The sequence below is a fragment of the Callionymus lyra genome, chromosome 5 (assembly GCF_982586985.1).
Source record: "Callionymus lyra chromosome 5, fCalLyr1.hap1.1, whole genome shotgun sequence".
NCBI lineage: Eukaryota > Metazoa > Chordata > Actinopteri > Syngnathiformes > Callionymidae > Callionymus > Callionymus lyra.
In genome coordinates, this window is record NC_141822.1 from 5,730,583 (window position 1) to 5,743,409 (window position 12,827).

General features: G+C 37.9%; 1 protein-coding gene across 3 annotated transcripts in view; it reads right to left on the minus strand.

The window, feature by feature from the left end:
- The window catches only part of csgalnact1a (chondroitin sulfate N-acetylgalactosaminyltransferase 1a), a 62,263-nt gene that overhangs the window by 11,399 nt on the left and 38,037 nt on the right, over positions 1–12,827 (minus strand). For all 3 annotated transcript variants that reach the window (XM_087790595.1, XM_087790594.1, XM_087790596.1), the window contains exon 4: positions 11,309–11,410. In XM_087790595.1, the coding sequence (XP_087646721.1) occupies positions 11,309–11,410 (102 nt within the window). The remainder of the gene's footprint in view (positions 1–11,308; positions 11,411–12,827) is intronic.

Sequence of the window (12,827 nt, forward strand, 5' to 3'; positions counted from 1 at the left end):
AAAAATAATATTCTGGAAATTCATCATTTTTTCTTCACTGCATTTTGACTTAGAGGTTTGTATGGACAAGAATCTGACGATAAGTTTCGCATCACGATACAGTGTCAACGATACCATATATAGTGATACTGTAGTAACAAGTATATACGTGTAGTATTGTCCAGTACTTGACTCTGGTGTTGTGATGGTGTAGTAACAAGTATATATGTGTAGTATTGTCCAGTACTTGACTCTGGTGTTGTGATAGTGTAGTAACAAGTATATATGTGTAGTATTGTCCAGTACTTGACTCTGGTGTTGTGATAGTGTAGTAACAAGTATATATGTGTAGTATTGTCCAGTACTTGACTCTGGTGTTGTGATAGTGTAGTAACAAGTATATATGTGTAGTATTGTCCAGTACTTGACTCTGGTGTTGTGATAGTGTAGTAACAAGTATATATGTGTAGTATTGTCCAGTACTTGACTCTGGTGTTGTGATAGTGTAGTAACAAGTATATATGTGTAGTATTGTCCAGTACTTGACTCTGGTGTTGTAGTATTTACAGACCACATGACTGTTGACAAAGTTGCTTTCATTTTTTTTCAAACCAAAATATGTCCAAACATCAGGTCTAAAAAGCTGCTGGAGTTACTGTATCCTCTCGTCCTCAGTCAATCATTCACGATACAGTGTCAACGATACCATATATAGTGATACTGTAGTAACAAGTATATATGTGTAGTATTGTCCAGTACTTGACTCTGGTGTTGTGATAGTGTAGTAACAAGTATATATGTGTAGTATTGTCCAGTACTTGACTCTGGTGTTGTGATAGTGTAGTAACAAGTATATATGTGTAGTATTTTCGAGTACTTGACTCTGGTGTTGTAGTATTTACAGACCACATGACTGTTGACAAAGTTGCTTTCATTTTTTTTCAAACCAAAATCTGTCCAAACATCAGGTCTAAAAAGCTGCTGGAGTTACTGTATCCTCTCGTCCTCAGTCAATCATTCACGATACAGTGTCAACGATACCATATATAGTGATACTGTAGTAACAAGTATATATGTGTAGTATTGTCCAGTACTTGACTCTGGTGTTGTGATAGTGTAGTAACAAGTATATATGTGTAGTATTGTCCAGTACTTGACTCTGGTGTTGTGATAGTGTAGTAACAAGTATATATGTGTAGTATTGTCCAGTACTTGACTCTGGTGTTGTGATAGTGTAATAACAAGTATATATGTGTAGTATTTTCGAGTACTTGACTCTGGTGTTGTAGTATTTACAGACCACATGACTGTTGACAAAGTTGCTTTCATTTTTTTTCAAACCAAAATATGTCTAAACATCAGGTCTAAAAAGCTGCTGGAGTTACTGTATCCTCTCGTCCTCAGTCATTGGTTGTATCCAGTAGGATTTCCTCGTTCCTTTTGCTGTGGAGGACGTAATGACTGCTGCCATCTAGCAAGTTTAATTGCAGCACACAAATGCCGTGAATAAATAATATATATATATATATATATATATATAGAAATACATGTATTACTCCTAGAGGCTTTGTGGTATTCCTTCTTGAGGCTCTGTTTTATAACTCAGTGAGAATCTGTAATATTACTTCTCGAGAATTTTTAATATGACTCTTGATTAAAATAAAAACCATAAGACAAGTATAAGAAAAATAAAAAAAATTGAAAGCAAAAAGTATAAATATACTGTATATGAATGATCTACTGTTTAAGATGAACAAGATTTGTGGTAGAACTCCACAAGGCTCCGTAGTTTTACTATCCAAGACTCTGTAGTTTTACTCTCCAAGGCTCCATAGTTTTACTCTCCAAGGCTTCGTAGTTTTACTCTCCAAGACTCCACAGTTTTACCCCAGAGGGCTCTGTGGTATTTATCCACGAGGCTTTGTAGCATTACTTCACAAGAGTTCAAGGTGGTACTTCCTGAGGCTTCTTAGTATTACTCCTGCTGGGCTCCAAGCGCCGTAAGACTTGCTAGTGTAAAGTAATACTACGAAGCTATGGCTCAGTCCAGGCCATCAGTTCCTAGACCTCATCATGCTCCGAGTATTATGGTCCGAAAAAACAATGTATGACAATTCAGACCATGTGACGTCACTTTCTGGTCCAGAAGTGCAGGAAACAGTTGCATAATTGACGTCGATCTCTCTGAAGACTTTCACGCTACGTTCGTATAAACTGAGGTAGACACAGAAGGAAAACTTCAAAACTGTGTTAAATACTTCTGCTTATCCGTCACTGTTTCGAAGCTTCATCTTCATGGTTCTGGACGACCAGAGTTGATCGGCACTAAATCACCACCAAACGAGGCTTTGATTCAGACACTTGGCCAGAGTCACCAAGCTTGAGAGAAACACTTGGAAGAGAGAACAATGGTTTTTGTCATCCAGTTACGATCAGGGGAACCCGGGAGAGTTTTGGTCAACCTCGGTACTATTGTGGTAACATGAAGTACATTTGTGCGCCAAACCATAACAGTTTCCAGCTGTCTTTAAAAATCCATGCAGCAGGATTTCAAGAAGTAGCTTCTCAACCTCAGAGAGACGAGGAACATTGACTTTACCTTGAGGTTAAGATAAGATAAGAAGGAACTATGAGGCTCGAACTAAAACAATGTATATTTACATATATACTGTATATATATATATATATATATATATAAATTTGGCAAGAATCTGACGATACGATACGTATCATGATACATGGTCAACAATACAACATATAGTGATACTGTAGTTACAAGGATATATGTGTGGTATTGTCCAGTACTTGACTCTGGTGTTGTGATACTGTAGTAACAAGTATATATGTTTAGTATTGTCCAGTACTTGACTCTGGTGTTGTGATAGGGTAGTAACAAGTATATATGTGTAGTATTGTCCAGTACTTGACTCTGGGGTTGTGATACTGTAGTAACAAGTATATATGTTTAGTATTGTCCAGTACTTGACTCTGGTGTTGTGATAGGGTAGTAACAAGTATATATGTGTAGTATTGTCCAGTACTTGACTCTGGTGTTTTGATACTGTAGTAACAAGTATATATGTTTAGTATTGTCCAGTACTTGACTCTGGTGTTGTGATAGTGTAGTAACAAGTATATATGTTTAGTATTGTCCAGTACTTGACTCTGGTGTTGTGATAGTATAGTAACAAGTATATATGTGTAGTATTGTCCAGTACTTGACTCTGGTGTTGTGATAGTGTAGTAACAAGTATATATGTGTAGTATTGTCCAGTACTTGACTCTGGTGTTTTGATAGTGTAGTAACAAGGATATATGTGTAGTATTGTCCAGTACTTGACTCTGGTGTTGTGATAGTGTAGTAACAAGTATATATGTGTAGTATTGTCCAGTACTTGACTCTGGTGTTGTGATATTGTAGTAACAAGTATATATGTGTAGTAGTGTCCAGTACTTGACTCTGGTGTTGTGATAGTGTAGTAACAAGTATATATGTGTAGTATTGTCCAGTACTTGACTCTGGTGTTGTGATAGCGTAGTAACAAGTATATATGTGTAGTATTGTCCAGTACTTGACTCAGGTGTTGTGATAGCGTAGTAACAAGTATATATGTACAGTATTGTCCAGTACTTGACTCAGGTGTTGTAGTATTTACAGACCACATGAATCTTGACAAAGTCGTAACTGCTTTCATTTGTTTTCAAACCAAAATATGTCCAAACATCAGCTTTAAAAGCTGCTGGACTCACTGTATCCTCTCGTTCTCAGTCATCGCCGGGATCAAATTCTTCCTATAGCTGCGTAGGATGTAATAACTGCTGCCATCTAGTGGTCGGAAGTTTAATTGCAAAACACAAAAATGAACCAACGCGCTGTATGTACGTTAAATGTAAATTCACAGACAAAAAGTATACACACTTTGCCTGGGTTTACTCCGGACACTCCGGTTTCCTCCCACAGGCCAAAAAACATACAGAGGTTGATTGGGAATTTGGGGAAATTGTCCGAAGGTACTAGTGTGTGTGGGAATGGTTGTCTGTCTTTGTGTGTCCTGAGACAGACTGGTGTCCTGTCCAGGGTGTCCCCTGCCTCTTGCCCAATGAAACTGGGATAGTTCTCACATCCCTCAGTTGTATATAAAGTATATTTCAAATGTTGAAGAAAGGAAATAAAATAAAAAATAGCAAAGACATCATGATACTTGTATATATGTATATAGTACTACAGTATAGCGTATAGTGTGTAACAGATGTTTTCAGTGAAATTTAAAAGTGTTTTTTCAAACATGAGTAAAAGGATGTCATGTCGTTATAAACGCATCACTTCTCGTCTCAATCTTCACCATCAAAGACTTTGTTTCTCAAGCTACACTTTTTTCCACTTTTTTTTCCACTTTTTTTCCACTTTTTTACCATTTTTTTTCCACGTAGACTTTTGAGACTTTCCGACGCGAGCGAATCCACTTCTGTCCAATTACGTCCCCTCTTCGCTCTCATCCTGGAGAAGATGCAGCTGCTGGTGGAAGCTCTTCAGAGGGACCTCGACCCGTCAGCTGACACGACCGCGACAAAGAGGCTTCGAGAGCTTCGCCCACAAATTGGAGAAAATAAGAAAGATACACTTTTCGTCTCTTCTTTTTTTCCTCCTTTCACGGAGCGACCTTTGATCCTCGTCCAAACGCTTTCGCTGCCGAGCGACTCGAGAGTCTTTCACGAACCTCAGCTCGTTTCCAGGATTGAGAAGAAAATATTCTCGAGTGTTTTGTTTACTTTGAATCTGTGATGTCGGCTTGAGAGAGTTTGAGCTGCTGCTGATTAAACTTCTTTAAATACTATATTAAAACTACTGCTTCTTTAAATACTATATTAAAACTACTGCTTCTTTAAATACTATATTAAAACTGCTGCTTCTTTAAATACTATATTAAAACTACTGCTTCTTTAAATACTATATTAAAACTGCTGCTTCTTTAAATACTATATTAAAACTGATGCTTCTTTAAATACTATATTAAAACTGCTGCTTCTTTAAATACTATATTAAAACTGCTGTTTCTTTAAATACTATATTAAAACTACTGCTTCTTTAAAAACTATATTAAAACTACTGCTTCTTTAAATACTATATTAAAACTGCTGCTTCTTTAAATACTATATTAAAACTACTGCTTCTTTAAATACTATATTAAAACTGCTGCTTCTTTAAATACTATATTAAAACTGATGCTTCTTTAAATACTATATTAAAACTGCTGCTTCTTTAAATACTATATTAAAACTGCTGTTTCTTTAAATACTATATTAAAACTACTGCTTCTTTAAAAACTATATTAAAACTACTGCTTCTTTAAATACTATATTAAAACTACTGCTTCTTTAAATACTATATTAAAACTACTGCTTCTTTAAAAACTATATTAAAACTGCTGCTTCTTTAAATACTATATTAAAACTACTGCTTCTTTAAAAACTATATTAAAACTACTGCTTCTTTAAAAACTATATTAAAACTACTGCTTCTTTAAAAACTATATTAAAACTACTGCTTCTTTAAATACTATATTAAAACTGCTGCTTCTTTAAATACTATATTAAAACTATTGCTTCTTTAAATACTATATTAAAACTACTGCTTCTTTAAATACTATATCAAAACTGCTGCTTCTTTAAATACTATATTAAAACTGATGCTTCTTTAAATACTATATTAAAACTTCTGCTTCTTTAAATACTATATTAAAACTGCTGCTTCTTTAAATACTATATTAAAACTGCTGCTTCTTTAAAAACTATATTAAAACTACTGCTTCTTTAAATACTATATTAAAACTACTGCTTCTTTAAATACTATATTAAAACTACTGCTTCTTTAAATACTATATTAAAACTACTGCTTCTTTAAATACTATATTAAAACTGCTGCTTCTTTAAATACTATAGTAAAACTGCTGCTTCTTTAAATACTATATTAAAACTGCTGCTTCTTTAAATACTATATTAAAACTGATGCTTCTTTAAATACTATATTAAAACTACTGCTTCTTTAAATACTATATTAAAACGGCTGCTTCTTTAAATACTATAGTAAAACTGCTGCTTCTTTAAATACTATATTAAAACTACTGCTTCTTTAAATACTATATTAAAACTGCTGCTTCTTTAAATACTATATTAAAACTGCTGCTTCTTTAAATACTATAGTAAAACTGCTGCTTCTTTAAATACTATATTAAAACTGCTGCTTCTTTAAATACTATATTAAAACTGATGCTTCTTTAAATACTATATTAAAACTACTGCTTCTTTAAATACTATATTAAAACTGCTGCTTCTTTAAATACTATAGTAAAACTGCTGCTTCTTTAAATACTATATTAAAACTACTGCTTCTTTAAATACTATATTAAAACTGCTGCTTCTTTAAATACTGTAGTAAAACTGCTGCTTCTTTAAATACTATATTAAAACTACTGCTTCTTTAAATACTATATTAAAACTACTGCTTCTTTAAATACTATATTAAAACTGCTGCTTCTTTAAATACTATATTAAAACTGCTGCTTCTTTAAATACTATATTAAAACTACTGCTTCTTTAAATACTATATTAAAACTGATGCTTCTTTAAATACTATATTAAAACTGATGCTTCTTTAAATACTATATTAAAACTACTGCTTCTTTAAATACTATATTAAAACTGCTGCTTCTTTAAATACTATAGTAAAACTGCTGCTTCTTTAAATACTATATTAAAACTACTGCTTCTTTAAATACTATATTAAAACTGCTGCTTCTTTAAATACTGTAGTAAAACGGCTGCTTATTTAAATACTATATTAAAACTACTGCTTCTTTAAATACTATATTAAAACTACTGCTTCTTTAAATACTATATTAAAACTGCTGCTTCTTTAAATACTATATTAAAACTGCTGCTTCTTTAAATACTATATTAAAACTGATGCTTCTTTAAATACTATATTAAAACTACTGCTTCTTTAAATACTATATTAAAACTGATGCTTCTTTAAATACTATATTAAAACTGATGCTTCTTTAAATAACTTATTAAAAATGCTGCTTCTTTAAATACTATATTAAAAGCACAACACAAGGGATACCACAAACACATTTTTTTTATTGGCTTCGGGTCACCTTGACCCAGAGATAATGCAAGGCATACTACAAAGACATTTTTTTAAGGAATTCGGGTCACTTTGACCCAGGGACAACACAATGGGTCAAGGTGACCCCGAAATTTTGAAAATGTTAGATTTTTAAAATTCAAGTTTAAAGTTAAGTAAAAAAAACTAGTAAAATCTTTGATTATACAAATCGTTGAATTAATTGATTCAACAACAAAAGCTTAGACAACAAAACATTTCAATCAAGTTATATAATATTCTGATGGCACTGAAGAATACATTTTGATTTTTAATCTCTCCTCAAGTCCAAGAACTTTTAAACCAACAAGGGTCTCATCAAACGTGTTGTTTTTCCCACTGATTCTCAGACACTTCCAGTCTTTCTTCCAGCAGCATCCATCGCTCGCAGACAAAAAAGTCGCCGCGTAACTCAGGAGATCGTCTGATTCAGACAAACACAAAAACCCTCTGGGATCGACAAGCGTCACCATAGCAACCACACCAAAAGGCCATTGAGGCCTTTAGAAGCGTCGGGTCTGGCTCGGATCGGTCCCTCCGGGGCCCGTCGGTGTCGGGAGACCGTCGTGCGAGTGAAGTTCTCGAGTGTTTCATAAACTCTGCTTCTTTAAATACTATATTAAAACTGCTGTGGACCACGAGAAGAACTGTTGGCAAATTAAATTCAATAAAAAGACTCAAAACGTTTTATGGAATTTTTACGTTTCACGTTTAATAAAAAAAGGGGTAATTCAATCAATTGAAAGTACATTTATTTTTGTATTAAATAAATCAATTTGTCATCTTGACACAGAGACAACACAAGGGATACCACAAACACATTTTTTTTCGGGTCTTCGGGTCACCTTGACCCTGAGACAACACAAGGGATACCACAAACTCATTTGTTTCTGGGCCTTCAGGTCACCTTGACCCAGAGACAACACAAGGGACACCACAAACACATTTGTTTTCGGGTCTTCGGGTCACCTTGACCCTGAGACAACACAAGGGATACCACAAACTCATTTGTTTCTGGGCCTTCAGGTCACCTTGACCCAGAGACAACACAAGGGATACCACAAAAACATTTGTTTTCAGGCCATCGGGTCACGTTGACCCAGAGAAAACACAAGGGATACCACAAAAACATTTGTTTTCGGGCCTTTTGGGTCACCTTGACCCAGAGACAACACAAGGGATACTACAAAATCATTTGTTTTCAGGCCATCGGGTCACGTTGACCCAGAGAAAACACAAGGGATACCACAAAAACATTTGTTTTCGGGCCTTTTGGGTCACCTTGACCCAGAGACAACACAAGGGATACAACAAAAACATTTGTTTTCAGGCCATTGGGTCACGTTGACCCTGAGACAACACAAGGGATACCACAAACACATTTGTTTTCGGGCCTTTTGGGTCACCTTGACCCAGAGACAACACAAGGGATACCAAAAAATCATTTGTTTTCAGGCCATCGGGTCAAGTTGATCCTGAGACAACACAAGGGATACCACAAACACATTTGTTCTCAGGCCTTCGGGTCACCTTGACCCAGAGACAACACAAGGGATACCACAAACACATTTGTTCATCGGGCCTTCGGGTCACCTTGACCCAGAGACAACACAAGGGATACCACAAACACATTTGTTTTCGGGTCTTCGGGTCACCTTGACCCTGAGACAACACAAGGGATACCACAAACACATTTGTTTTCGGGTCTTCGGGTCACCTTGACCCTGAGACAACACAAGGGATACCACAAACTCATTTGTTTCTGGGCCTTCAGGTCACCTTGACCCAGAAACAACACAAGGGATACCACAAACTCATTTGTTTCTGGGCATTCAGGTCACCTTGACCCAGAGACAACACAAGGGATACCACAAACACATTTGTTTTCGGGTCTTCGGGTCACCTTGACCCTGAGACAACACAAGGGATACCACAAACTCATTTGTTTCTGGGCCTTCAGGTCACCTTGACCCAGAGACAACACAAGGGATACCACAAAAACATTTGTTTCCAGGCCATCGGGTCACGTTGACCCAGAGAAAACACAAGGGATACCACAAAAACATTTGTTTTCGGGCCTTTTGGGTCACCTTGACCCAGAGAAAACACAAGGGATACCACAAAAACATTTGTTTTCGGGCCTTTTGGGTCACCTTGACCCAGAGACAACACAAGAGATACCACAAAATAATTTGTTTTCAGGCCATCGGGTCACGTTGACCCTGAGACAACCCAAGGGATACCACAAACACATTTGTTTTCGGGCCTTTTGGGTCACCTTGACCCAGAGACAACACAAGGGATACTACAAAATCATTTGTTTTCAGGCCATCGGGTCACGTTGACCCTGAGACAACCCAAGGGATACCACAAACACATTTGTTTTCGGGCCTTTTGGGTCACCTTGACCCAGAGACAACACAAGGGATACTACAAAATCATTTGTTTTCAGGCCATCGGGTCAAGTTGATCCTGAGACAACACAAGGGATACCACAAACACATTTGTTCTCGGGCCTTCGGGTCATCTTGACCCAGAGACAACACAAGGGATACCACAAACACATTTGTTCTCGGGCCTTCGGGTCACCTTGACCCAGAGACAACACAAGGGATACCACAAACACATTTGTTCTCGGGCCTTCGGGTCACCTTGACCCAGAGAAAACACAAGGGATACCACAAAAACATTTGTTTTCGGGCCTTTTGGGTCACCTTGACCCAGAGACAACACAAGGGATACCACAAAATCATTTGTTTTCAGGCCATCGGGTCACGTTGACCCTGAGACAACCCAAGGGATACCACAAACACATTTGTTTTCGGGCCTTTTGGGTCACCTTGACCCAGAGAGAACACAAGGGATACTACAAAATCATTTGTTTTCAGGCCATCGGGTCACGTTGACCCTGAGACAACCCAAGGGATACCACAAACACATTTGTTTTCGGGCCTTTTGGGTCACCTTGACCCAGAGACAACACAAGGGATACTACAAAATCATTTGTTTTCAGGCCATCGGGTCAAGTTGATCCTGAGACAACACAAGGGATACCACAAACACATTTGTTCTCGGGCCTTCGGGTCACCTTGACCCAGAGACAACACAAGGGATACCACAAACACATTTGTTCTCGGGCCTTCGGGTCACCTTGACCCAGAGACAACACAAGGGATACTACAAAATCATTTGTTTTCAGGCCATCGGGTCACGTTGACCCTGAGACAACCCAAGGGATACCACAAACACATTTGTTTTCGGGCCTTTTGGGTCACCTTGACCCAGAGAGAACACAAGGGATACTACAAAATCATTTGTTTTCAGGCCATCGGGTCACGTTGACCCTGAGACAACCCAAGGGATACCACAAACACATTTGTTTTCGGGCCTTTTGGGTCACCTTGACCCAGAGACAACACAAGGGATACTACAAAATCATTTGTTTTCAGGCCATCGGGTCAAGTTGATCCTGAGACAACACAAGGGATACCACAAACACATTTGTTCTCGGGCCTTCGGGTCACCTTGACCCAGAGACAACACAAGGGATACCACAAACACATTTGTTCTCGGGCCTTCGGGTCACCTTGACCCAGAGACAACACAAGGGATACTACAAAATCATTTGTTTTCAGGCCATCGGGTCACGTTGACCCTGAGACAACCCAAGGGATACCACAAACACATTTGTTTTCGGGCCTTTTGGGTCACCTTGACCCAGAGACAACACAAGGGATACCAAAAAATCATTTGTTTTCAGGCCATCGGGTCACGTTGACCCTGAGACAACCCAAGGGATACCACAAACACATTTGTTTTCGGGCCTTTTGGGTCACCTTGACCCAGAGACAACACAAGGGATACTACAAAATCATTTGTTTTCAGGCCATCGGGTCACGTTGACCCTGAGACAACCCAAGGGATACCACAAACACATTTGTTTTCGGGCCTTTTGGGTCACCTTGACCCAGAGACAACACAAGGGATACTACAAAATCATTTGTTTTCAGGCCATCGGGTCACCTTGACCCAGAGACAACACAAGAGATACCACACTCTGTTTCATCCACGATACGTTGCAGGAGAAAAGCTCCTCCATTATTCAAGGTGTTTGTGAGTCGAGTGGAAAAAGCGTTGAAAGGAAAAACAGATTTGAGTTCGTACCTGGATGTGTTCTCCAGAACACTCTGGACTTCATTCATCTGCTCTTTGCCAAAGTACACCACGGTGAGGTGGACGCGGCCGTCCTGGCGAACACACACTTCCCTGGACGAGAAGACAGGAAAAAAAACAAGTTGAAAATTCAATTAAAAAAAAAAAGTAAGTTGGATTTGTCGTGACAACTCCGTTGCAACAAAGGAAGCTTTTTTCTCAGCGACGGTTTGGTAAACGTTAAGCCATTTCCTCTTTCGAGATGTTTCCCACTCAGACCTGAAGTGCGGAGGATGTTTCCACACACGTGTGTTTCAGGGGTACGTGGGTTTTTGACAGATTTTCCTGCTTTTTAACCTCTTGACAATCATTTCTACAGATGTTACGAAAAGTATATCAGAGCCTTGAGCCTTCATTTTCTATCGCTTTATCCCTCACCGGGTCTGGATACTATCCCAGTTTCATAGGGCGAGAGGCAGGGGACACCCTGGACAGGATGCCAGTCTGTCTCAGGACACACAAAAGACAGACAACCATTCACACACACACTCATACCTATGGACAATTTCCGAAAGTTCTCACACTGCGCCACGAACGTAAAAATGTTGAAAATTTGAATTATTTTTTTCAACATTTTTGATAATCTAAATTTTTTTTACACATATAGTTTGATATTGTAATTACAATAAATCAATAAAAGATGTTCTAAACTCAATGTTTTTTAATTCATAACCGTTTAAATTCAATATAAACATGTTGGTGTAATAGAGTCACCAGACAAAAGCAACAGAGCACCGAGATACTGGATCAAACTCTCAGCCAATCATGTAAAGTTTAGTTTAGTTGCTGAAATCAGCCGTGATGATGTCACATGATCATCTGCGCATCGCACGATTGGCTGAGAGTTTGATCGAGTAGCTCGGTACTCAATTGGTATAAAATATGGTAAAAAATTTGATTGGTAATATATACTGTATATATATATATTTTAATGTTGAAAATATTCATCATCTATCATCTTCAACATCTATCCATCCTTACGTCCATCCATCCATCTATCCATCATCCATCCTTCCATCCATCCATCCATCCATCCATCCATCCATCCATCCATCCATCCATCCATCCATCCATCCATCCATCCTTTTATCCATCTATCCGTCCTTTTATCCATCCATTCATATAGCCATCCATCCATCCATCATCCTTATATCCATCCATCATCCATCATCCTTATATCCATCCATCCATCCATCCATCCATCCATCCATCCATCCATCCATATATCCATCCATCATCCTTATATCCATCCATCATCCATCATCCTTATATCCATCCATCCATCCATCCATCCATCCTTTTATCCATCCTTCGATCCATCCATCCATCCATCCATCCATCCATCCATCCATCCATCCATCCATCCATCCTTTTATCCATCCTTCGATCCATCCATCGATCCATCCATCCATCCATCCATCCATCCTTTTATCCATCCTTCGATCCATCCATCGATCCATCCATCCATCCA